Raw genomic sequence first — 27,880 nt, 5'->3', positions numbered from 1 at the left:
GTAATTCTGTTTTGTATAAAAACCAATATCAATATCCAGCTAGTTAAGTATTAGATAAAAAGTACTGCCAATTAGTGTTTTAGTATTCTAGAATCAGAGTACTTTAAACAAATGTGGTTAGCATAAAACATGGTAATAATGAAGTTGTTACAGTCCAGGTTGCCGCTGTACTTCTTTGACCTTTCTTGTTCTTCTTGTCCTTTGCAGCACAGTGACGTCTGCTGTCTTCACGGTTGGCGACAATGTGGTGTCTGGGAGCGACGATCGAACCGTCAAAGTGTGGGACCTGAAGAACATGAGGTCACCCATAGCAACCATTCGCACCGACTCCGCTGTCAACAGGTCTGAGAGCTGTAAACAACCCAATAGATGTCTAATAGTGCAGTGATATATCTCCAGTTTTGTGTTCATTCAGTGGTGGACACACAGAGGAAGCTTAATAGACCTGCATTGTTTATGCTTTTATATCTTTTACAAAGCTCATAATCATAATACAGGATCTTTTGTCATTTGATTTACATGTCTACTTTAATTGGGGTACATGATAACTGCACTCCGAAAACAACCGAGAATATTTCTCATATGTCGCGTCATGTTGTTTTACATTTATTCTGGGGTTTTTTTTGCATTATTTATAACATTATTTAGGTTTAATATGGTGCTGGTACAATCAGTTGATCCACAGAAATAAATCACTAGGCAAACATATGTGGAGAAGTTATTCGTCACATCATTTGTTCATTATTTGCCTGAGTTCTGAACTGTTGGTTTGACAAAATAATCAATTTGAAGACGTCATCATGGGCTCTGTGATGAGTATTTAGAAAACACTAATTAGACTGAATGATTAACTGTAAAAAGGAATATAGTTGTTGGACCATGAAGCAATTAACAACAAAATACATTTGGTGGAATGTGTTGCAGTTGAAATCTGACCTCTTACATACATCGTCCTGCTGTTGTGTCCAGGATCAGCGTGTCGGTGAACCAGAAAATCATTGCTCTTCCTCACGACAATCGGCAGGTGCGGCTGTTCGACATGTCTGGGGTACGACTGGCTCGACTCCCACGAAGCAACAGACAGGTCAGCAGTGGGGGAAAAATAGCTTTATCTACCGAGCACCAGCTGACACTGATGTGTTTTTTGACTGACAGGGAACGGATTCTTGAACCGGTGCTGTTCAGAATTCTTTGAACCGTACCTAGCGAACAAGCCAGCATTTCCATCAGTTTTGTGGGAACCACTGTAATCAAGGATGAGGGCATGTACAATGCACAACGGCAGTAAATGTATTGTGCGCAGTCAGCCTGTGTTGTGTGTTAGTGGGGTGCATAAATGACCTGAATGTGCCATAATGTGGAGTGCTTCTTTATCTTTAGTTCCATATGAAAGCTCTTAATTTGAATGTTGATGATTTCCTCTCTCATCACATTGTGCTGTTTACTTCAGAGGATTATAAGACATCAATCATTGTCCCTCTGTCTGTCTTTGTCTCTCTCTGTCCATCTGTCCGTCGTTTCTCTCTTTGTCTCTCCTTTTCTTCCATCCTGAGAACGCCACGACTTGTGCTAAAGGAATACATTTTTAAATTTCATGGTTTGCAATAAGGGAAAAGGGGCTTCCTCTTGGAAATGCATTTGTAACATCCTTGGTCCAAAGTCCAGCCGGTGATCCTCGTTGCATATTATATATGGCAAAAATAGAGACATAAAATGTCCAAGAAACACTAAAGGAAATAAATAAAATGCATACAAATATAAAAGCTTAAGTATTTGAATCAAATGGTAAAAATCAGAAATTCAGTCTATATTATCATCAGATGACGTTGTTTTTTGTCCTCACATGTCCTCTTCCTCAGTGTTTAACAGTGTGTGTTGTCTGTCATGGTTCAGGGTCACCGTAGGATGGTGTGCTGCTCTGCCTGGTGTGAAGACAACACCTCTTGCAACCTGTTCACCTGTGGCTTTGACCGACAGGCCATCGGCTGGAACATCAACATCCCCGCCCTGCTGCAGGAGAAATGACCTCCACCTCCTGCTTCAGTCACCTTTCAGTGAAACTCCACACAGTCTGTATTTTGGAGCATCAAACACTGGCATCCTGTAGGATTAAAAGGGGGCTTTAAAAAGTTAACTTCCATCCTTTTTGTCTGTGAAAACTTGTCAGATGTTGTAACCAACATCATTTTAGCAATCACTCATGAAAGATAAAATGACAGACTTTTAACAGACGTTTTTTAAGTCTACAGAAGATCAGTATTTGACATTTGAATCTCCCTTAGGTCTGACCTCCTTCCCACACTGAAGGAAAGGAAAAGACTTTCGCTCGTTCTCTTCCGCATCTGTCACGCTCTCTCACTCACTGCCGCCTATATACACTGAACATATTTTTGTGTTTTCTGGCATGGAAGCCATTCCTCACCATCCAAATTAAAAAAAAAAATTAAAACCTGTGTACCACTGATGAAAAGAGCAAAGGGACTCTTTGTTGAAAACTAAGTGTGGTGCTGATTTAAGCAAATGTAATTTGTGCCACTAACAGCAAATTTATGTTTGGACAAGTACGACAGTCTGATGCTATAAAGGAAAAATACACTTTTTTTATATTTAAAAACTTTTAGGGGTTTTCAGGAGTTAATCTATGATAACTTCCCATTTAGCTTCTGCTTTACCTACATTTCCTGATTTCTGTGATTGCTAAACATTCGTGCACAATTATCAGAAATGTGATTCTCGGTAATGTTTCTTTGGAAATAACTTGGCAAACATTGTCTAAATTGTGCTTGGCTAGTTATCCATTTTGGTAAGCTGTTTGGTACCTGAGATTCATGGCTGAACATATATCATAGTCTCAGAGTAGCTCTCCTCTTGTTTGTCTCAGCTCTGTTCTGCTCAGTGTTCAGACTTACAGGAGTCTCTGTGTTACAGTAATGCACCTCCATGAATATACCTATAGCTTTCACTTTTGTTCTTTCCCTGGCTGTTTTAGAAAAATTTTGCAGTTTCTGTGCATCGCCACCACAGTCAGAATGGAAAACAAGTTTGAGCTCGTGGCTGGAAGGATTGTTGTCTGCACAGACAGACACTTGTTCACATAATGGTCCTATTGTGTAGTAAAAATCAAGATGGCTGATAAAGGAATTGAAACTGTCTGGTTTCTCTTCTTGGGCGACCTGACAATGTTTTTCCTGTGCAGGCATTGGTGCTGTGTTAGTAGTAGAAGTAGTTGTTTAACAGCCATTCTGATTTCCTGGTCAATGTGTTGGTGGTTTCTCTCCAGTGTGGAGACACACCAGTATGGCTTCTTTCCTGTGTGGATCATAGATGTTTAAAGAGAACTAAATCCAGCGTTCAAGGCGCAGCTTTGTTCACTCCTATGAAAGCTGCTCATTGGTGCTTGAAAATCAAATTTCCACGTTTAAAAATATCCACATGATCAGCACTGTTTCTGCACTGTTGAGCCCATTGAGCAGGTGCACTACAGAGCGCTTCCTTGGGGCCTGGTGTGGATACTGCCCACAGGTTTTCTCCCACTGACACTGGTCTAGTTGCTCTTCAGTTTGGATGTGTTGGTGGTATAAATTCCCTTTACACTGATCACGCATGTAGGCTCCCTCTCCTGTGTGGAGTGCTTTACCGAGTGAACCTCGCCAATAATGGTCCCAGACAGTAGACTTTATTCTCCAGTATGATCTTTTATGTGATTGGTCACTCTGCTCACAGTGTTGACGTCTGGATCTGACTGTGTTGCTGTTCCTGTAAAGCCATGAACCAGCCACTGTATGTAGTAGACAGAAGAGGTCAACCCCCTTCCCCGAGTGTTAGAGCTGATAAAGAGACATCATATCATCTAAGACTTGTGTGCAAATGAAATCTTTATGCGCGACAACTGTTGAAGTGGTTGTGAGGCAGGGCTGGGCACGGAAACATAATAATATGGTGTACTCTGATGTACTCATTTTTGGTATTGTTTTTGGAACTTAAGAACTTCACCTGTGATTTAACCAGAAGCATCAGGGTCTACATGTTATTTCTTGGCCTGCAAAAACTCCCTGCTTCAGGTTCAGGTGGTAGAATTTTACTAGTGTAGAAGTGTCAGAGTGGTATAACGACTACTACAACTATAAAAGAGGAAATACACCCATTTGAAAAATCATACATGTTATTCCTATGATCTAAAACGGTCCAAAAGTATTTGTAAACATAAACACTTCTCAAAAATGTGAGAGTGTGGAGCTGCTCCATAGACAATGAATTGGGAAAGATGTTCTCGATGACACACAGACCCAGGGTAAAGTTTCACAACATGTTTCACATGTTTCTGATTCACAACTGACAACACTACAATAGAGTAAAACTCATGTGTTCATCAAAAAAAAAAAGATAGTTTACACTGTAAGTTCTCATGTAAGGTTGTTTAATTACCATTAACATCACTTTAAAAAGAATTAAATCTGATTTCATTCAAAAACAAAAGTGAAAACTTTAAATGTTGGGTCATATTATAATTATAGTAACTGATGTTCCTCAGATGCTGTTGTATCAGTGCTTGACATGATTGTAAAAAAACTTCTTTTCCAGTTTATCGCAGTGCCCTTTAGTCATTAGTGTTGAAACACTGTTGTGGGGATTCTGTCAGCATCCTATTTTCTAATGGTACTTTAAAAGTAGTGAAGTCTTTGAGGAGTGTCGTGATGCATTTGCTGTCACCTGCTTTGCTTTCTCACTGCCACTAAAACAGCCAAAGCTGCGTTTAAGTGAATGAAGTTTTATGATGTGCGTGTGCGTGTGCGTGCGTGCGTGTGTGTGTGAGATGATTTCCCGAGAACAAAGTATGTGTGTCTGTCCGTGTCGTATACAAATTAATGTCTAACAACGTGATTAATGTTGTGGTAAGAGGCAGTTCAAGTTTTGACTGCAGCACAACTGTAGCACTCATGAGTTACAGCATTAACACGAAGAACAACACAGTTCATTTTAAACTGATTGTTTCTGAGTCTAGCTTTAGTAAAAGTTAATGTGGCAATTTGGTAAAAACAGCATCATTACATTTAAAGGAATACTTCCTCCTCAAAATGACCATTTGTTGTTGTAATTGTCAATTTCTCACCAAGTGTTGCCTTGAATTCTTCAAGATTGCATGCCACCATGGTGAACGGAGAGTCCAAAGACGGAGTAAAGTCTTGAAAAAATAGGCGTCCACGTTTAACACAACTCATGCAGTAAAATCGTAGTCTTGTTTATTCAGTCATATGCTCGGTAATTAACAAACTAAAACCTTACTTTTTAAAGCATTTCTGCTCACGCACAGGAGAGTAGCATGTCTCAGCCATGAGCCTGTTATGCAGAAGTGTTTTGTAAATATTAAGGTTTCAGCAAAAGTGCCTCTGTTTGGGAATTACTGAGCGTACCACTGGATAAACGAGACTTGGATTTTACTGCACGAATTGTCTGAGAGTTTTTTAGATGTTATGATAGATGTTTTAATATAATTTTGCTGTTGTTAAGGGTGGACCTCTATTACTTAAATTAATCTCACCGAAAAATCTTGTTCTTTGTTCACCATGGAGGCATGAGACAAAAACATGAATTCAATGTAACACTAGACATGCTCATTTTGGGAGTGGAGTATACCTTTAAGATCAAATAAATGGAGCTTTCCAATCATCTAAAGTGATTACTGTACTTGTAAAGGCACATGTAAAGTGTTAACCACCTCTTACTTTAAAACTGTAACATTTGTATCATATAAATTGTAATATATGAAGATAGTAGTGTATTTCAGCTGCAGTAGTGTTTTTTAGCCTTTATAACTTGACATGATCCTGCTTTTTATTTGTTTTTATTTTGTGTAAATCCATTTTACTGCTTCATGATGGATGATGCTAGTTCATCTGTCAAAGGCTTTCCATTCACATGAAACTGAGTTAATTTTCTCATTTATACCAGAGATGGTGAATGTAATCCAAAATTTAGCATAAATTCCCTCATTTGCCTGATCAACATTGCGTGGAGGTCTGGGACAGTGCCATGGGAGTGGCAGACTGGGTGGTGGTTCCTCTGTTTAAAAAGGGGGACCAGAGGATGTGTGCCAATTACAGGGGTATCACACTACTCAACCTCCCTGGTAAAGTCTACTCCAAAGTGCTGAAAGGGAGGGTTCGTCCTATAGTCGAACCTCAGATTGAAGAGGAACAATGCGGATTCCGTCCTGGAAGTGGAACAACGGACCAGCTCTTCACTCTCTCAAGGATCCTGGAGGGGGCTTTGGAGTATGCCCATCCAGTCTACATGTGTTTTGTGGATCTGGAGAAGGCATATGACCGGGTCCCTCGGGAGATACTGTGGGAGGTGCTGCGGGAGTATGGGGTGAGGGGGTCACTTCTGTTGGTCATCCAATATCTGTACACCCAAAGCGAGAGCTGTGTCCGAATCCTCTGCAGTAAGTCGGATTCGTTCCCGGTGGGGGTTGGCCTCCCCCAGGGGTGCGCTTTGTCGCCAATCCTGTTCGTGATTTTCAGGGACAGGATATCGAGGCGTAGTCGTGGTGGAGAGGGGTTGGAGTTCGGTTGGCTGAGGATCTCGTCTCTGCTTTTTGCAGATGACGCGGTCCTGATGGCATCGTCGGTCAATGACCTTCAGCACTCACTGGATCGGTTCGCTGCCGAGTGTGAAACGGCTGGGGTGAGGATCAGCACCTCTAAATCAGGGGCCATGGCACTCAGCAGGAAACCGGTGGATTGCTTAATCCAGGTAGGGAATGAGTCCTTACCCCAAGTGAAGGAGTTCAAGTACTTTGGGATCATGTTCACGAGTGAGGGGACAATGGAGCGTGAGTTTGGCCGGAGAATCGGAGCACGGGGGGGGGTATTGCAGTCGCTCTACCGCACCATTGTGACGAAAAGAGAGCTGAGCAGGAAGGCAAAGCTCTCGATCTACCGGTCAATCTTTGTTCCTACCCTCACCTATGGTCATGAAAGCTGGGTCATGACTTAAAGAACGAGGTCGCGCGTACAAGCGGCTGAAATGGGTTTTCTCAGGAGGGTGGTTTGAGTCTCCCTTAGAGAGAGGGTGAGAAGTTCAGCCATCTGTGAGGAACTCGAAGTAGAGCTGCTGCTCCTTTGCGTTGAAAGGAGCCAGTTGATGTGTTTCGGGCATCTAAGGATGCCCCCTGGGCGCCTCCCGAGGGAGGTGTTCCAGGCACGTCCAGCTGGGAGGAGGCATCAGGGAAGACCCAGGACTAGGTGGAGAGATTATATCTCCACACTGGCCTGGGAACGCCTCGGGATCCCCCAGTTAGAGCTGGTTAATGTGGTCCGGGAAAGGGAAGTTTGGGGTCCTCTGCTAAAGCTGCTGCCCCCGCGACCCTACCCCAGATAAGCGGTTGAAGATGAGATGAGATGAGATGAGATGTTAAACATGTCTGCTGCAGACTAAACTGTTCTAAAAGCAAATTGTAAGTACTGTAGATTATGTGTGAGAAAAATACCTTTTTTTGTGCTGGTGTGCTTTTCTCCAAGTCTGTTAAACAGAAGGAGTCATCTCTGGTTCAACTGACAAAACATTTTGTTAGTGTGAAGGACATTTAAAATCTGCATGGGAATGTTAGTTCTCTAGTTTATCCAGTTCTGTCTCCTTCCTTGTGGAGAGTTTGAATGTTTCACTCAATCCACTCTGCTGCCACGGTCATAATAATGTTAATACTGTTCAGTCACACTGTTCACATTCTCAGTCACAATGAAACCAGATCACATCATAACTGAACATTGGCCATTTCAAATCCACCGCTGTGAAGCCTTGTTAAACTGTGGCTTCTTGGTGTTAACAATATTTTGTGTGATCAGCGTTGTTGATGTAAAACAACAAACACGAGCGCGTTCTCAGAAGAAAATTAAACTGTTAGACTTGAAAGCAGTCTTGTGGATTATAGCTGTGTAATAAGAACAAGCATCCGCTTGTGAAATCCAAATAAACTTTATGTGCTGTATGAACAATTTTGGGTTGTTTATTATTGTCTTTGCAAATAATTCAGATGAATTCAACTAGCTTCTCAGCAGCAAACAGCGAGAGACTTGTAGGTGCAACCGGCACCCCAAAGATGATTGTTCATTTCTTGATTAACTCAAACTTTCAGTTTGATTAAAAGTAGGCCCAGAGCCTGCTGAAACAAAGGCCAACCATGCAACCTTCCCCCACAACAGGTCACACCCAGGTGTAAATCCCCCAAGGGACCTCCAAACTGTTCATTGGCTAACCTGACCTCTGGCGATGACATCACCAGTGCCTATAAAAGTGTAGGACACCCATTCCTTCTTTCTCTTGGCCTCTCTTCCTTCGAACTCAACTCAACGCGCTCCTGCGGATCCAGGAGACCCGCTGTCCCTAGGCCCTGGACCTGGCCTATGGCGTAGGATCACCATTGAAGGTTAACCAACCGGTTACGAACTCAACTGAGCAGAACAAAGAGCGATCTGAGTCCTCTTTTGCCTAAGAGCAACAAGCAAGACAAGAACCTTTCTTCAACAAGCCACTGGCATCAAGCAACGCAACGTATCTTTCCATCTCATGGACTGGTAACTAATCAGCAACTGGGCATTACTACATGTTATAGGACTTTATGAACGGGTAAATAGAATTGTAACTTTGTCATAACCCGAATAAGAACTGAGATTTCAAGCTACTGGTGCTTTGTGTGTAACTTAAATGTTCACACCTTCTCTGCAGGGGTCCAAGCCCCCACATCTCCTCTTTGTATCTCACACACACACACCCACACAACCACACACAGACACACACATATGCTGTTAGCTTTAGTTAGTTTATTGTGTTTTGTTTATTGCATTTATTAATTTGTTAATAAATGTTTGTGTTTACCATATGTCTGTTTATTTAATATTACACAAAGATGAATGAGCCAGCCTCTATTAAGAAAATAACTTTTAAATCCTTCAACCAATTAAACTATTACATTTATCGGTGTTCAACCCTTAATTAGTAGTTTAATATATTTAATGAGACTTTAATATTAGTTGTCACTCCGTCTATGACGGTGATGCCCCGAGGAACTCTGGTTTGACTAGAGTAATTTTTTATTATTATCTTTGATAATTATTGGTGATAACTAATATTTACTTGATTAACAATACGTTTATTGAGAATACTCAATCTCATAATCTGAACGTGAGTCAAGGCCCTACATTTGATTGGTTCTCTGTGTGAAGTTTTAATAAATTAAAGTTATTAATTTTTAGTAATTTTTCTTTATTAATTTTCTTTATCAAATATTTAATTTGATAGTCACACTATTGATCCAATTAAACCCAATGTACCTACATTGGTGCCCCGTGTGAGGCTTAGTTATGTTGGCTGTTGGCAATAATTCATAATTGTGTAATATTAATATTCGTCATATTTTTGGACATTTTACAATTTTTGGATTTTTCATCCAAAATTTTCCAAAAGTCGTTCCATTGAACTCCACTTGTCTTCCACAGGAGTAGAAATCCAGCTGTACTTATAAAAAAGTATAAAGTGGTGTTATTTGATTAATTCTCCAAATTTAGCTAAAGCGATTTGAGAATATTGAGAACCTCTGTAAGCCTGATAGTACCCTTAAGATTTTGCTGTTGCTGCTAGCTATTCAAGTTGGTTTAGCATTTGAATATCACATATTCAATGCAATCTAATGAGTCTTGTCATAAGTTGTTGCTAAATTAAGTGCTCCTTCCCCTTAACTCATAGCGTGCCCCCGGCCCTATGAACCAGAGAGCTTGAACTGTTGGAACTGCCTTGCATTTCAACCTGAGTGGAGATAGATAGAGCCACAGTGTGCTACCAGCCCTGTGAAATAAAGTTACATGCCCAGCTATTTCTTCCATTTGTCTCAGCTTGCGGAGTACTTTACAGATATAATTCCCTGACTGACTGCCATGCATCTCAGTTAGTGTAAATTCTGGTCCCAGAATCACATGGTGCTGTAGTTGCCTCTCCCCATGCAGGAAGCAAGCTACCCACATAGTGTAGACCAGAGAAACTGTTGTTTTAGGCTAGTGTACTGCCCAAGTCACATCACAATGTGTCTGCCAGGCAACACCAGAGCCAAAACAATTGCATTGTTGTACTAGACAACAAGTTTTAATCTCACCTTCCATTTGAAACAATGGAAAACCCACGTGTAGAGAATTTAATTTCTTCCCTAGCACAGAGCCTTAAACCTGGCTACCCTGAGTTCATTAACACATTGAATTTAAGTGAGTGCAGTAAAGATATAGAATCACTTCTCAGCGACACATCTAAAGGGTCAGTGTTGAGATGTTTGCTCCTGAACTTCCACCGGCAAACTAACATTATCTGTCAGAGCAAAACAGCATTAGAAAAGGGGATAGAATCCATTAAAGCTCAAAATGCTTATCTCATTACTGAAGTTCAGATAGCAAATCACAAAGTCCTGTGTTATTTAGAAGATTTGCACTCAGCAGAGTCACAGCTCTTCTCCCACAAAAAGGAATTGTTAGGGCTTAGATCTGAAGCTCTTGCCCAACCAAAGTCATTCAGCCTTGCTGATTCTGGCTTTTCAAATTCAAATTTCTCCCTCAATGAGAGATTAACGCCCTCTCCAGAGCAGACCAGCGAAGTTCAGTCCTGCTCTATTTCCTCACTGCATCATTTTGAGAGTGATGACAGAGCTAGCATAGTCTTGCTTTCACAAACGGTGACCTCACAATGTCCCCGCCTTGAAGAGCATGAGCTTCTAGCTAAAGATATGGATGTGTTTAATCTAGACAACTGCGATCATAACATTGAGGACCATTTTAGGGAATTAGATGAAAATCTAATTGACCTACCCAATGCAACACAGAGAGAGAAAGTTAAACTTGTGTGGAAAACCAGCTCAAAAGCTGTCCACACAGTTATACAGTCTCAACCTGCCAGAGTCAGAAATGACTACATGAGCTCCGTCATGCACTGACAGAAGAATTTGCTTTTACTGCAGACAAAATCACTTCTTTGGTTGCAGCTAGTCAAATTAAACATTCCCGTCAAGAGAGTCCCAGAGACTATTACAGACGTTTGAGACACGTATACTTTCAAGGAAAGAATGCACCAGGCTTAGAAGAGAACCCAACCATTAAGTCCCTGTACTTGCAGAATCTTCATCCTTGTATACGTAAGCATGTTATTCTTGAGACAAGAAAAGATAACCTCTCTTAACGAGGTTAGGAAAATAGCACAGGTGGCTTGGGAAACTGTTGTCAATTGCAAAGCAAGGGAAACAACACCTGCTTCCAGCAGCTCAAACCCCATGAGGTCACACAGACCTTCTGTCTCAGAACCCCACCCTCAGAACAGAGCGATAGGGGGGGACAAAACACAGCATAGGGACGCAGAGCGTAAACGCCATGTCCGCCAGCTGCCACGGGATAGTCATGCCCAGAGCAGGAGCTGTAGAAGGCCATATTCTGAGATTCTGGCCCAGCATAATGACCTGCCAAACCACTGCTCAGATGTTGACCAGAGCATCTCTGACCGCAGCTCATAATCCAGCAGTGACAGCGCCTCTGAGTGTCTTTCTGTACACGGCTACAGGCAGCGTTACAGCCCTGAGCCACGAGTTAAGGAGAACTTCAAACAACAGAACTCCAGAGTCCGCTCCTCTCGGTTTTGTAGGTAACAGTCCGTCTGTACTGATGGTAAGATTAATGCAAGCTCAGCAGCCTTACTTTTCTTACAGTTAATTCGGTAAACTTTGATTTGTTAGCAGCCGCAGCAAACTCAATAAGACCCTAATTGTAATTGGACTTAACACCTTGTACAAACTTTGCAAATACTTTTGGATCAGTCCTCTTTTGCCTAAGAGCAACAACCAAGACAAGAATCTTTCTTCAACCAGCCACTGGCATCAAGCAACGCAACGTATCTTTCCATCTCATGGACTGGTAACTAATCAGCAACTGGGCATTACTACATGTTATAGGACTTTATGAACGGGTAAATAGAATTGTAACTTTGTCATAACCTGAATAAGAACTGAGATTTCAAGCTGCTGGTGCTTTGTGTGTAACTTAAATGTTCACACCTTCTCTGCAGGGGTCCAAGCCCCCACCTCTCCTCTTTGTTTCTCACACACACACACCCACACACACACACACAGACACACACATTTGCTGTTAGCTTTAGTAAGTTTATTGTGTTTTGTTTATTGCATTTATTAATTTTTTAATAAATGTTTGTGCCTGTGAATGTTCTCATTCGTCCAGGTCATCGTTATCCTCAAAGCAATTTCAGTCAAAAACAACTGGACTGGTTGTTTGTCTAGGAAGACGTTTCACCTCTCATCCAAGAGGCTTCATCAGTTCATGTACGCATCTGACCAGGCTGGGACTGGTCCAACTAACTGGTGTGGAGATCCAGGTATTTAACCTCTCACAGTCCCAGCCTGGTCAGATGCGTACATGAACTGATGAAGCCTCTTGGATGAGAGGTGAAACGTCTTCCTAGACAAACAACCAGTCCAGTTGTTTTTGACTGAAATTGCTTTGAGGAAAATAAATGTTTGTGTTTACCATATGTCTGTTTATTTAATATTACACAAAGATGAATGAGCCAGCCTCTACTAAGAAAATAACTTTTAAATCCTTCAACTAATTAAACTATTACATTCATCGGTGTTCAACCCTTAATTAGTAGTTTAATATATTTAATGAGACTTTAATATTAGTTGTCACTCCGTCTATGACGGTGGTGCCCCGAGGAACTCTGGTTTGACTAGAGTCATTTTTATTATTATCTTTGATAATTATTGGTGATAACTAATATTTACTTGATTAACGATACATTTATTGAGAATACTCAATCTCATAATCTGAACGTGAGTCAAGGCCCTATATTTGATTGGTTCTCCGTGTGAAGTTTTAATAAATTAAAGTTATTAATTTTTAGTAATTTTTCTTTATTAATTTTCTTTTTCAAATATTTCATTTGATAGTCACACTATTGATCCAATTAAACCTAAAGTACCTACAGACTAAAGCAGCTAAAAAGACGGATATGTTGGGGGCACCCTGGTAGGCGGGTAGAGCGTCCTTGCTGCGAGTGAACTTCTCCCCTGCCTTCCCTGTCTGTCTTTCTATCCAATTCCCTCAGGAGAGTGATGTTATGGAAGGTTTACATCTTAAAATCCTATTAAACTATTAAAGTGGCTTTTATTTTTAAAAGTTACATTATAAGAAGTTCAATTTACTCTTTGGATCCTCACCTATTTTGAAAATCAGAAACTGAATTTGAATTCTCACAAAAAAAGACAGGCTTTCTCATGAACTGGACAAAAAAATCAATCATTGCAGCTTTCAGATATTGTTTGGATTTCTGGGGCCATTATCACAAAACATCTTAAGGCTTCACTCCTAATTTTAGGACTCTTTTAAGGTAAGTGTAATTCACAAAGCATTTTAGCGCTAAAAGTAGCTCCTAAATCTATAAAAACGTAGGAGTCCTCTGAGTAAATGAGGAAGGACCTAACATGGCTGCTGCAGTTAACATGTTGGAGAGATTCAGGGATAGTGAGCTTTTAAAAAGGTATGGCCTGGTGTATGAACGATTAACGTAGATTTTCCAGAGAGGCTCTAACAGCCTGCTGCGGCTAACATGGATTAGCTCGGGGTGGCGAGTTGGACGCATTTAAACGTCTTTTTTAACCACTAATACTGCTCCAAATAACAGCAAACCTCTGCAGCAGCATGAGAAGAGTCCCTACAGAGAAAACAAAACACCAACAGCGTAGTTAGTGAACCCAGAGTTTATTAAAAGAGTGTTTTAAAGACATACCAACTGGCCCCTGTGCCAGTTCAACTGGATTACCAAAGTCAATCCAAAAGGAAGGAGCCCATTGATGATTTATTCCAGAAAAACACATAAACTTTGGGGTTTGTGGCAGTTTGCTGAAATATCAATAACCAATATCGCCGCAAATTCAAGTTGGTACAACTCAACGCTGTTTGAGCAAGGGAAAAATGCAGCTGTTTGCTCAGAGGATCTTGGCGTCTCTCAGCTGTCGATCAGCAGGATTTTGCTTCAGACGATAAATGTTCTTTCCAGACCCACAAAGTGCTGCAGTTCATTCACTTCCCCATTTAAGTGTTTCATAAATTCCCTCTCAATCAATCCCTGTGGGCATAGAAGGGCTGAACATGATGTCATCCATAGCAACAAGGTCAACCCCGCCCTCTAGTTTTAGTTTCTTTTTTTTCCTGAGGAATAGGTTTGAAGAAATGACTCTGAACTCAGAACTTTTAGTGCTCTGAGGAGAACTCTTAGTGCTAAGAGAAAATGTTGTGAAATGTTTTGTGAATAAGGCCCCACCTCAATTAATTTTTTTCTTGTGCCAAACCATTCCAGCAATTTTTGAAACAAAAGGTTTTTGCAGATGCAAAAGAAAAAGCAAACACCCACTAACCTTCACTGTCTAAATCTGCTGCTATCATTTCCCAATAAATTAAACAATTTCACAAACACGCTTGTGTGGTCAATTTTACTTGCTTTTTTAACGTGATGTTTAAGTATTTTAAATTTATGCCGATCAGATGCACAAGACATAAAATAACTCATCAGTTATAAAAAGTATAGTATAGTATAGTTTTTTGAATAGTGTTAAGCACTCCTGAATGTGGTTATTTTCAAATAACTGATCAACCGAATTTGAGCTTTGACTCTGATGTGATACAAACACAAGAACTCACATAAATAGGATTATTTATTCTCAGTGACAAAAAGTCATGAACAATATAGACTACATACATTCTGCATACCTAATAATAAAGGTTTACAATCAACACCAGTGGCTTTCAGAAGAAGAACTCTTTTACATTCCCCACCAAGAGACACTGACTACACAAGAATCAAATTTTTTAGGAAAAAAATAGAATAATAACATAATTAAATAAATCATTTAAAGACATAAAATAAGAAATACTATAAAGGACAGAATCTAAAGGAAGACACAAAAAATCCTTTAAAAACACTTTTCTCCTCAGTAAAACCTAGACTGCACATCTTGTAATGCACAAACTCTCCCTTTAGGTGGCAACACTCCTTCACTCCTGACCCTTATTTACAGATTCTACAACACTGTTCAAATTACATAAAGGGTGAAAAACTTAACATAATTAAACTTTGAGACATACAATTACATCAAATATACATTACTAAAACATCAGAACACACATTTGGTGATAGAAAATAAAACAAATACAAACAAATAGGTAACAAGTCAATTAAAATGACTGTGACTTTTAGTTAAGTAGAAGCTGCTGTTCCTAATAAAACAGATTTTGCTTTGCAGTCATCAGGTACGTTGGACTAATCACATGATGGGGGAGATACATTTGGTCACACAGTCACATTGTGGGGACTCGCCTCCGTTTGGAGACAAAAATCTGGTCCCCTCAAGGCTAACCATTACATTTTGGGGTTAAGACTTGGTTTTAATTAAGTTTAGAGTATAGTTTAGGGGTTATATAGTGGTTATGATTAAGGTTAGGGCAAGTCACCAATATATTGACTTAAATCAATGCAATGTCCTTTGGTGACAAAAACAAGTTTTGTGTGAAAGTTTGCTCCTGTACTGCAGTGTTTGTAAAGACCAATATGGTTTAGATCTTATTAGTGAGGACACTGTCAGGGAAGGTACCTTACAAGTATATGAATACAAATTATACACACAAGATGGGATGATTGGGTCCAACTGGATTGTCTTTGGATATCTAATGCTATTCACACTGAGGAAGCACAACCCGTTCCCATTTGCCACAACAAATAAGGAGGGTCTTATAGGGCAACTACAAATTACATTTTATTCAAACACTGTAGTTAAAGCTACAGAAAATATAATGTTACTCCAGTGAGCTAGCTAGTAAGTGGCAACAGTGAACTGGTTGTTATGGTTCAAGCTAGTAATATAAGATATCATTAGTATCCAGAGCTTAAGTTAACTTAGTTTAGTTTAACTTAAAGTTAATCTCTGTAAGATTTATCTATCAAATAGTGAGTTTAAACAATGGTGATTGATCATATGACCCACTAATCAAAACACTTGCTGCCTTTTTGCAGAGTATGCTAATCTGTGTGTCTGTGGAGACATCCGTTGGCTAAATGTAAATAAGTCTCCATGTTAGTGACTCTGCTGACAGAAGTTGGTCTGTCAGAGCGGATCTTCCACCTTCTGAGTTAGGCTTGTAGTAAGGGCAGAAGTGTAATATGAACGTGTGTGTGTGTGTGTGTATGGATTTAAGAGGGTAACATTTAGGGGACAGACTCTACTCTTAAAGAATAAGAGTACGATATTTTTGTATTTTTTTTTCTGTCCATGGCATCTATAGCTCTGTAGTTAGTAGATTGAGTACATGTTGTCTATATATGTAGATGTATTCAAATAAGCCAAAATAACAATGGTATATACTGTATTAAATGTGAATCAAGCAAAGTAATGTTTGTATTATTTATTGAGCTTTTTCAAATTTCAATCCCCTGACTAAAATGTGCCAAAATACCATCTAAAGAAAATATAATTTTTTTATTTAATTATTTAATAATAAGTTTTACTTCCCTGCCCTAAGCACTTTCTTGAATGTTAAAGGAATTACTATATATTTGTATTAATATATTTATTAGAAATAGTACATTTACCAAGTAGTAACTAAATAAAATACCACAAGTAGGCCTATTTAGTATGATGAGGTTTCACTACCCATATTGTTATACCCTTAAATTGTACACTGGCATACAATAGGCTACATAACCAAAAAAAAAATCAATAAATAAGTGTAGCGAATCAAGTTATCATAATGTTTATATTAGCCTACTAACAATGTTAGGAAATGACGTACCATCATCTCCTATATATGATAAAGTATATTGTCAGTGCCTAAAACGACATCTATTAATTTCATGTAGGTCATGCTGCTTGTAAAACCTTTTCCTGTGTCCATGAGAAAAACTATAGAAAAAACATCGGACACAGTGTTTTAAAAGTGTGAGCACTAGAGTTGAGTCTCTGCCGGAGCCTGAAATGGGGCTCTACGGAGATGGGAACTAAGCTGCTGGATGTGTTTGCTACGGCTCTTTTTAGCCATGCAACCTCCTTCTCCTGCCCGTAACTCCATGTTGTCAGGGTCTAAAATACTGAATACAAACACTTCTTTAGTAAAGGGTCTGAAGATAAATATGAGCCTTTCGATTTGTATCGAAAAAAGTCTTTCGGAGGTGATCTCCTCTTCCCCACATGTATTGGAGTGAATGGCAATTGTGCCCCCGGGCCATCAGACACAATACAAACAGACGAGTGCTGCAGTACCACGTTTAGCCACTAAGCCCATCTATATACATGGCATACGACGAGAGTGCCGGTCCTGGGGACCTGATTGCTCGCCTGATAGTGACCAAGAAAGTTACAAGATGGAGGCTGTGAAAGAACAGGCTCGCCTGCATTTGCATTTTACTGTCAAATAGGCCACTAGAAACAAGGGATCTCAATTCTTATGGAGTACAAGTTTAAGTTACTCACTATACCATAGAAGTCTACTCCAGCTTTTGCCTAATTTGCTAAGTTCCTCTCCTGTGGAACCAACTCCCAAGTGTTGTTGGGGAGGCAGACGCCGTCCCCATATTTCAGAGTAAACTTAAAAGTTTCCTTTTTGATAATGCTTATAGTTAGGGCTTACTAGCCCTTAATTCTGCTGCTATAGGCCTAGTCTGCCGGGGGATAATCCTGTTCCTGATCCTCTGAGCTTATCTCCTCTCTGTCTGTATTATTCATGTCTCATAAATGCATGTTACTTATTCATCTTTTTCTTCTGAGTTGTTTGTGTTTTGTCGTGTCACAGGTCTCTGCTGATCGTGGTGGTGCCTGCTGCCGTGGTCCTGTGTGACACTTCCTGCTGCTGTTATCACTATTACTCATATAAACTATCACTAGTTTTATAAATTATAAAATTTGTAGCCATAAAAGACCATCAGAGGTATGTCTCACTGTATCACAGCTGTTATTACCACTACTCATCATTGATCATATTTGCCACCATAATTATTATCATTGTCATATTCTGTCACCTTAGCTGTGTTTGTTTCTACTATTCTACTATATTAACTGCCATAAAATATAAGGCATATTCACATTACTATAGATATTATTATAGTTATTGTTGATTTTGTGGTTGCTTCATCTCTGGGACTGACTGTCCGTTTTTGTGTCTGTCTTTGTCTCTCTGTCCACCTGTCTCTCCCCCCCCCCCCCCCCCCCCCACAAAACCGGTGCAGACAGATGTCCGTCTGACATTCCTGCCTGTTAAAAGGTAGGTTTTCAGCGCCACTGTGTACACAAGATTGCTGGATTAATACTACATATAATAACTATAATAATTATTACTACTTTAATTAAAGATAGTTCGACTTGTTGCTACTCATGGAGGAATTGTTGGGTCTATGTAAAACATGAATAAGTCATAGAGTGTTGTCTTTACCTACTCTATATGTAAATTGGCTTGAGATAACTTTTGTTATGAATTTGCAATACGAATAAAATTGAATTAATTTAGATTTATTTTTGTGTATGCATTGAGCTCATTTGCATAATGAATACTTTTTTACTTGTCTCTCCAACCACTTAATAATATCTCATATAAGATAAATGGAGAATGGTAAAATTATCAACGTTCGTCTCTATCTAGTGTCATATTCTTTGTACTTCATCCATATACTCAAAGTACACAATGTAAAAAAGAAAAAGGACTTCACTCTAACCCTCCATCTTCAGCCTTTAACACACTGACATTGATGAACTGATCCAGTCCTAGAGGTTTTCTGAGCCAAATTCCCAGCCCTACACCCTGCAGAGCGCTGGTAAACTGCTGCATTGCCCTTTGGTAGTGTCCGGCAGCCATCTTGGAACCAGAATATGTCCCTGGAGTTGCTTCTGCACCATTCAACTGAAATTGAAGGACAGCAACATAATACGCTGTCATGATGTCATAACCAAAATAATCAATCAGTAATGTGATGTACTACTCAGCCTCCTCAAAATGACAACTGTCCTATGCAAATGGATATTTTACACAGGAAAAGTGCAGGAAAAGCACAGGTATAACTAATAACATTAACCATTAGAATGATTTGGCAGCAGGGACTGACACTTCTTAATGGTCGGTAATGTTACTGGTCACACTTGAGTTTGTCAAGTACGAGAATTAGCAAGGAGAAAGGTCTTTTCACCTCTCTACTGACTCTGAGACACTTCTGAGGAAGCTCACAGTCTTCTACTGTGTTTACATGTTTCATTTCTTTATTTTAATATGCTGATGCTTCAATAATCAACTTAAAGATTGTTAACTTCCTTTAAATGTACAACCCTGTTTCCAAAAGTTGGGATGCTGTGTGAAGTATAAACAAAAACAGAAAGTGGTGATTTGCAAATCATGTAATTGAAAATAGCACTATGACACATTTCAAAAGATGAAACAGAAAACTGGAATTGTTTTTGTAAATGATATCTTCATTTAGAATTTGACGCCAGCAATACATTTTTAAAAAGTTGTGATGTTTACTACTGTGGTATTCGGCCTTGTCCCTTGCGTTCAAACATTTCTTCAGATTCTTTCATTCTTTTTCAATTTTACGTTGAGAAACATTATTTTAAATTGTTGCATTATCTTCCATGGCAGTCTTTCACAGAGTGGTGACCTCCTCCCCGTCTTTACTTTAAAAAGACTCAGCCTCTCTGGATGCTCTTTATATACCCAGTCATGTTATTAACCTGTTGCTTCTTAACCTCAAGCAATTCAATTTTATTTATAGTGCCAAATCATAACAAAAGTTATCTCAGGACACTTTACAGAGTAGGTAAAGACCACACTCTATGACTTATTTATGATTTACATAGTCCCAACCATTCCCCCGTAGAGTACGGGGGCAACGAAAACCTTCCCTTTAACAGGCAGGAACGTTAGACAGACCCAGCTCTATGGAGGACGGACATCTGTCTGCACTGGTTGGGGAGGAAGAAAAGGAGTGAGAAAGAGAGAAAAGACAGACAGATGGAATGAGAGAGACAAAGACAGACACAAAGACAGACAGACAGACCCACTTCCAGAGATGCAAGTAACCAAGAAAGTAACAGTTACTATATTAATATCTATAGTCATTCTGATATGATCCATCATGTTTTCTTTGAGAATTTTACAACTTTTCTACTCTTTTGTTGCCAGTCTCGACTTTTTTTTTAAAATACATGTTGCTGGCATCAGATTCAAAATGGTCACATTTCTCAGTTTCAACATTTTCAATTAAATATGGGATTTCAATGTCTTGCAAATCATCACGTGTTTCTATTTGCAGGACAAAGTAAAGAGAATGAAATTTTAAAAACAAGTAAAAGTAAATTAAGCTGTAGTGGGGCAGATTAGCTCAATATTCTACATCAATCGTTAACTTTGATAAAAGTAAGAAATTTGGTAGATGTGTTGGTGAATATCTTTCGAACAAATCTGGTTATTGCAGCCATTTGCAAAATGAATGATGAATAAGAACTTCCCTTTTTTTAATAATACCAACTGGTGATGTAGTGTATATTGTTGGAAAGCCTGACTAGTCACCTTTACAAAGGTACAGCTTGTAAGGATCATGTATTCATGGAATGAGCAACAAGGCTAAACGTGTGGGTAGTCCAGTTTCCCAGTGTTATTTCCCCGCACCGTTCTTGACAGTAGCCTGTGAATGGGAATATAAAGACCTAATAAAATGTTAATAAAAGTTTATCTTCTTTTCTATTAGACTGAAATAAAGCTTTTGTCATTTTAACATGTCACTAAACCATATTTGTGGTGCTGAAAACATGAAACAGCAGCTGTAGGATAGGCAAAACATTTCCACCCCAGTAACCACTGGTGGCCATTTTTCACAGCCATCAGAAATTTTGCTTGCAATGGCTCAGATTCATTTAACATGTATTCAGCAATGAGTGTACCAAATTTGATGGTTTTATTACAAAATGAAAGATTGCTAATCCGCCCCGCTACTGCTATAAAATGAATGTTAGGATTATTGCTTTACATGAATAACCTTTAGAAGAACATTTATTTAAGAGTCACATGCCTTTGTTCATGATTTGTGTTTTGCTTTACATTAACATATTGATCAAACAAATTATAATTATCCCATGATCCTATAACCGACCACTTTTCTAAAAGAAGCCTAACACTAACCTCCTACCAGGGTGTCTCCTCAAAGAGGTTCAGTGTTTACAGTCTCTGAGTGTCTCTGACCCACCTGCTGCTGCAGCCTCTGCCAGCGGGCGAACATGGAGCGCCTGCAGAGCCGTGAAAGTGTCCCTGAGTCCTTTCTCCTTCCTGTGGAGGTGCTGATCTCCTCCAGGCCTCCGTCACCACAGCACCAGTTCAGACTGACGTTCGGCGCTTTCCCTGTCGGCCGAACCTCGCTGCTGCTCAGACCTGAGAGAAAGTCCCAACAACAACTGTTGGATGGATTGCTGTGAAGTTAAGGAATTGTAGCAAGTTTGGTGATCCACTGACTTTTCATCTAGTGCTCAAGGCAGCACACTGCACCAAATACAGTCTCACTTAGCCACAGTAATCCAGTTTGTAAATTCTCTATTACAAGTACATTACAAGTGAAGTTAAAGTTAAAATCTACATAAAGTATTTAAAGTACCCACTCATCATAGTGTTATGTATTATCTATATATTGTCTTATTATTACTGATGCACTAACATGTAAATAACATTTTAATGTTGCAGCTACAGAGCTGGTAGTCTAACTGACAATTACGGTCAATTACAGCATTCTAAAGTCTGTTATTTCTGAATAGCAGTCAAGCCACAGAAAGAAATCTTGCAAATTTAACATCAGCTGTGGAAAAATACATATTTAAATAAATATTTTCTTTCTTCAATTAATCATATTTCAGTAATATCTAAATCTGCCCAGCATCACAGTCATCAGATTAATATAAAGTAAAAACGTAGTGAAGTATTAGTATAAAGTACCATAAAATACAACCCTATAGTCAAGTACAGCACATAAATAAATTAGCATATTATTATAATGTATTTCCACCAGAGGATTCTGTCCTATAATGCACTAGGCGTAGTTTTGTGTCGCAAACTGTGTTGGAAATCGTTCCCTATCACAGAAGTAGTGCACCATATAGTCCGTTCACCATTTTGTAGCGGTTTTTAAATTCTCCCTGGTTAATTTCATTCACAGTCCACTATAAAATACCCACAATGCACAGCTAATGTAGTGGACATACGATGTATACTACATTGTACTCCCGTATACCACAATGCAATGTGGTCGCGTTTGACCGGGGAAGAAGTAGAACAGGCGCTAGCCAGAGAGCTGTTACTCCCCAGCTAACTACTTTTACTCGCTTGTGAAATAAATTCACAGTGAGCTTTTACAGCTCACAATCAGGACACAACCATTGTTAACGAAACCACACTTTAGCACCACACTCGCCCCCTCATCAGCTCAACTCTCTCCACCTGTTGCACTCAGCTGCCTCTGATCACCAATTAAGCCAGTATATAGACTCTCCTCACTGTTCACTCTCTACCAGATTGTTCTCAGCTCTCTCTCCAGAGATCTCCCGACTGCCTGCCCAGTTTCTGCTCTGCCTGCCCCTGACCATCCTGTCCTGTCCTGTCCTGTCCTGTCCTGTCCTGTCCTGTCCTGTCCTGTCCTGTCCTGTCTTCTTCCTGGATATCACCTCAGCCTTCTGTCCCTAACCACGACATTCGCCTGTCCCTACTGGTTTCTGTCTGCCTCTCTCCTGAGCTGTTTGGTGAGTCCCTGCAACAGCTCCTTGACTCCCTGCCTGGCTTCTCTACTTTCGCCTGTCCCTTATCATTTAATAAAGTTCATTAGTTCACCAACTGAACCTGCCTGATTCTGTGCTGCTATTGGGTCCTCAACTTTACCTGTTACAGTTATGATCAATCTGAAACAGGTCAAAATTCTGATTTAAAGTGATAAGCATAAGTGATAATTAGCTTCTTTGTGTTTTGAGTTTCTGCTATCACTGCTCAGTTCTTTAGTTTATCTCACATGGACCAGAAATTTTCTGTGCATCAGGTAAGACTTACCCACTGTCATGAACACAATTACTGAGGATAATTAATACTTGGTGTGCAAAACATTTGGACGTACAGCCGAGCAGCAGTTGCTGTCGTCTGTATGGGAAGGGCAGGTGCTTCACAGGTGCGAGACGGCGTGCCATAGCCCGACCCAGGTGACCCGTGTGGCAGAGCGTACCAACAGTCAGGCTGTGCAGGTAAATCGGTTCCACCAGGTGAGACAGGAGTGCCCCCTGGAGGCCCACAACACTCCACCTGTTGAGACAAACTGCAGTTTGACAGCTTTCCAGCGGTTTATTCCAGCAGAGAAGATTTTTACTCCGGGTTCATTAATGTTTGACTGTCTAGACTGCAGAAAGCTGTTACCCTGCTGTCTGAAAGGAGTAAACATAATATGGCAACCAGCTGCAGTATTCCTGAAATAAACCAACAGAGACATCCACTGAGATCCTTCAGAGGAACTGGAAAGTAAAAAGAAAAGAGGTGGGATGAACTGGTAGCTGTGGCTGGATTTAGTTTGTTAATAATACATTTTATGTGTATAGTGCTTTTCAGGGTACTCAAGATACTTAACAGTGCAATTTAAAACCAATACATTTAAACAAGCAGGCTACAAGTGAGTACATTAAAAACAAGTAGGCTACATTCAAGAAACAGGTTCAGGTAAAAAGACTTTAAAGTGATAAAACGACTCAAAAGCAGGCACATTAGAAGGCATTTAGAAACAAGTAGTGAAGCAATAAAAGTTAAATGAAATGGTGAATTATTGGGGGTTGAAGGTGTAACGGGTTGTTTGTTTTGACAGGATACTGAACACTGATTGTAACTGAGATTATGCAGTAATCTTTTAGTAATAACTGATATCCGGGTTGATCCATTGTTCAGTGATCTGTTCTGAACCCAGCTTTGCTTCCTCAGACAAGTGAGTGCAAGAGTAGCGCATAGATCTCCTCATTCCTCTCTCACCACTATTTCCCAGTTTTAAGTGTAAAACAAAGGCACTTCTGAAGAGGTGGGTTTTGATTAGTGATTTGAAGGTGTGCTGGTCGGTGCAGTCTCAGATGTGTGTGTGTGTGTGTGTGTAGGTAGTGACTTCAAGAGGGAGGGGGTAGCAATGGAAAAGGCTCTGTGGCCCGTGGTACGGTGCTTGGTTCTGAGGGGTGGGGAGAGGAGGTTTGTGTCAGAGGAGTGGTGGTGGAGCAAGTCGGTGAGGTAGGAAGGGGCCTGGTTGTGGAGGGCTTTGAACTGGATGCGTTGGAGAACAGGGAGCCAGTGGAGATTTTGTAGAACAGGTGTGATGTGGTCGCGGATGAGGAGGTGGATAGCAGAGCTTTGGATCTATTGAAGTTTAAGGATTTTAGCAGCTAAACCGTAGAGGATGCTGTTGCAGTAGTCTATTCCGGATGTGATGAATGCTTGAATCAAAGTTTCAGCAGCAGAGAAGGTGAGTGATGGGCGGAGACGGGCAATGTTCTTGAGGTGGAAAAAGGCAGTCCTGGTGGGTGTGATTTACGTGTTGTTGGATAGGTGAGGTTACAGTCAAGAATGACTCCAAGGTTGCACAGATGTAGGGATGGGGACAGAGAGGAGTCGACGGAGAGAGTAAAGTTGTGGATGTTTTGGTGAGGGATTTGGGCCGATGAGGGGTTGTTAGTGGAAGACAGTCCATATCTAGTTATTTTTACCCAATAATCAGCAGTTTTGTGTACTTCAAGTCTGACTAGATAGCACCCTTTATCAACATGTATCAAAGAATAATTCCAGTTTATTCCAATTTGTCGTTTGTATACATTATAATATATGTAACTAGAAAAGTGCAGTTTCCATCTCCCCTACTAAGCAGAAGAGTTGAATCTTAGTTGTCCCTCCCAGCTTCCTTACAGTCAAGATTGAGGCGAAGATAACACAAATCATGTCATATTGTGTCTAACCTTAGTGGATCATAACATATTGGGTATGGAATTAATCTGCAGATGATCCGGATTAACATCAAAAAAACAAACTTTTTTTTATGGATGTGTTTTTGAGCCACGACAAAGGCCAAAATGTATCCTGCTACAGATTTCTATCAAAAGAATGTAAATGATGCCCAAAACTACAAAACTGACGCCCAAGTTGCAATAAACTGGACTTGAAAACATGTCTGAAAATACTTAAAAAGAATACATGCACATTTTATTTGACTATCACCTAAAATGCCAAAAGGAGTACAGAGTATAAACTCACTTTGCCATCTTGTCAGTGCAGGACATGGTGACGAAAGGTTTGCCTGGCGGCACACCGTTCCAGTTCTGATTGACTCTTGGTGCTGTTATGGGCAGCGTCCCCTCGCCTCCGTCCACCTTCACCCTGAGGTGACAGTGGAACCTCCTGCTGGGATCTGACACCAGAAGAAACAGAAGAAGACTTAAAAGGTGACTTAAGAGCGGCAGGCTTCCCGGCCCGGTTGAGAGAGGTGAGCTTCGGCATGGCACGATTGCACATGTAAGAGCAAGAACATGCCCGTGACTGTGGTCCTGAGACTATTTATATATAACTGTTCCCCGCGACTGACATTTAAAGACTCCACCCAAGGGTTCCCAGTGGTCTGATGTGGAGGAGTGTTTACTGTAGCTGTGGTCAGGTGAAAATATTATAAAATAAAGTTATTGGATGGATTGCTGTGAGATTGTGGACAGACATTCATGGTCCCAAGAGGATAAATCCTGCTGTATTTGGTGATCCATAACTTTCACTTTTGCTTTGCTGAGTGAAATATTACACAACTATTGAATGTATTAAAAAGACAATGACATTTACAGTCAGGTTTGCCCTTCTCAGGATTAAATGTCATAACTCATCGCCATCATTAAGTCAAAAAAAGTTTTTTTGATTCATGCCCAATTACCAGTACAGCTTCACAGAACTGCTACAGTAGCATGGCTCTAGAATCTTTTTTGTGTGATAGTCTTGTAGTTTTTTATATCGTCACTTTCTGCATCTACTACTACTAATAGTAATAGTTTCATGCACATACAAGTGTATTCTAATTCAAAGGTTCGTATGATATTTAACGAAATATCAAACACAATTGTACGTTGAGATATTCCTTTATTAGTCCCACAAAGGTGCTATTCCTTAATACAGCAGCAAGTGGATAGCAAACATTGAAGAAGCATCACTAAAACAATACATTTTAGAAAATATGAACAATATTAACACAAGGAAATATAAAGAATAAGAATAGCAGGAACAATATATACAATTTTTTTTAAATATTTTAAATTTACACTAGGGCACAGAAAAATGAAAGTATTGCACATTGAGATTTAATTCACCTGAGCGAAGTATTCCCACTAAGGTGAACCCTGTAGGTTATCCTACGAATGTCCAGCAACGCAAGTCAACAGTAAGCCTGTGCCCGTCCCTTCAGTGTGGAACGTAGCGTGGGAACCAGACAGATCTGAACTCAACTAACAAAATTTAAATCAAAGGCAGCACTGACCAAAAATGAATCAAGATTCTTTTATTGTGTTGCCTATTTCTCTCAGATGTTTTCAAAATACCCACAATGCGAACCTGCCACCTTAACCTGCATGTATCACTCAGCGCTACGTCGTTTTGTTGCTCTGATTGGTCATAGGTCAAATGTCGTCACAACTGTCCTGTTGCTGCATTCTATCGTGGTCTATTTCCTATGATTCTCCTCCTCTCTTGTGATGGATTCCTCCGTGTAACTGAGCAGCTTTATTCAAAAGTTCTAACTCTTTGATTTGAACCCTTTTGATTCCAAGGTAGCTGATGACAATATGCCGACATAGATGACATTTTATCCACTCAGCTACAAGAAGAGGAAACAGACTAAGCTGTTTAATGAAGACAGAAGCTCTGGTTTTGATTAATTGTTCTCACAGAGCTAAAGTGGATTTGTCTTTTAAAAATGAATGAAACTGTCTGAGGTTAGTGGGTTTGTGCAGCAGCTAAGAACAGAACATAAATTAGCTGCAAAACAATTAGCTGATTAAAGGTTTTACAATATGTGTTTACAATGAAATACGTATTGATAATAGAAAAACAGCAAGGTGAATATCTAGATCAGGCAGGGAAATGGCATAGAAAATTGTCCCTGAATATTAGATTTTTCATATTTGACACCAGGAGATAAAACGCCATGAGTCAGTATCTTTAACACATCATGTAAATGTGTTGGTCTCACATGAAACTGTGGTCTCATAGGTGCAGTTGAGTCGAGCGTCTCCACATGGAGACGAGCTGACGTACATGTGGAAGAGGATGCCGTCCCGCATCCGGAAGCCACCACCGTCTTTTTTTGGTATGAAGATCGATTGTTCCTCACAGTCTGCTGGCTTACTTCAGAGAGGAAAGACACAGGGATGTCAACCAATGTGACAGAGAGTGAAAGAAACAAAACCAGCGTCTGACAAAAGACTGACTGCATACACTGAAATCAAGGTAGATCAAACTCTATTAAGGACTGTGGTGACACTGCATCTTTTCAGTAATTATGATACCATAGGATATACTTTATTGTCCCTGCATGGAAATTTGTCTTGGGCTCAGAGAATGCCTCCACAGTTACCCTCAAACAACAATCACACTTTTACATTAAAAACCGCAACAATAGACATCATATATATATATATATATATATATATATATATATATATATATATATATATATATATATATATATATATATATACATATATTGCAAATAGTGTATTGCACTTGCCCAGTAA

General features: G+C 39.9%; 2 protein-coding genes across 4 annotated transcripts in view; one reads left to right on the top strand and one right to left on the bottom strand.

Moving 5' to 3' along the window:
• Positions 1 to 6,255, top strand: part of LOC310957685 (WD repeat-containing protein 37) — a 58,407-nt gene extending 52,152 nt beyond the window's left edge. For all 3 annotated transcript variants that reach the window (XM_083928371.1, XM_083928373.1, XM_083928372.1), the window contains 3 exons: positions 208 to 342; positions 970 to 1,084; positions 1,894 to 6,255. In XM_083928371.1, the coding sequence (XP_083784497.1) occupies positions 208 to 342; positions 970 to 1,084; positions 1,894 to 2,025 (382 nt within the window). In that variant the 3' untranslated portion in view covers positions 2,026 to 6,255. The remainder of the gene's footprint in view (positions 1 to 207; positions 343 to 969; positions 1,085 to 1,893) is intronic.
• A 12,527-nt stretch (positions 6,256 to 18,782) lies between these two features.
• Positions 18,783 to 27,880, bottom strand: part of LOC310958234 (double-stranded RNA-specific editase B2-like) — a gene marked incomplete at both ends in the record, with an annotated part of 63,626 nt that continues 54,528 nt past the window's right edge. The window contains 5 exons of the mRNA XM_083929083.1: positions 18,783 to 18,977; positions 21,313 to 21,494; positions 23,215 to 23,396; positions 25,368 to 25,521; positions 27,337 to 27,491. Of these exons, the coding sequence (XP_083785209.1) occupies positions 18,783 to 18,977; positions 21,313 to 21,494; positions 23,215 to 23,396; positions 25,368 to 25,521; positions 27,337 to 27,491 (868 nt within the window). The remainder of the gene's footprint in view (positions 18,978 to 21,312; positions 21,495 to 23,214; positions 23,397 to 25,367; positions 25,522 to 27,336; positions 27,492 to 27,880) is intronic.

This window comes from Echiichthys vipera (genome assembly GCF_963691815.1).
Source record: "Echiichthys vipera genome assembly, chromosome: 15".
In the NCBI taxonomy this organism is placed as follows: Eukaryota; Metazoa; Chordata; class Actinopteri; order Perciformes; family Trachinidae; genus Echiichthys; species Echiichthys vipera.
The sequence above is the reverse complement of the archived record's forward strand: the minus strand, read 5'-3'. Positions and strand labels throughout refer to the sequence as shown.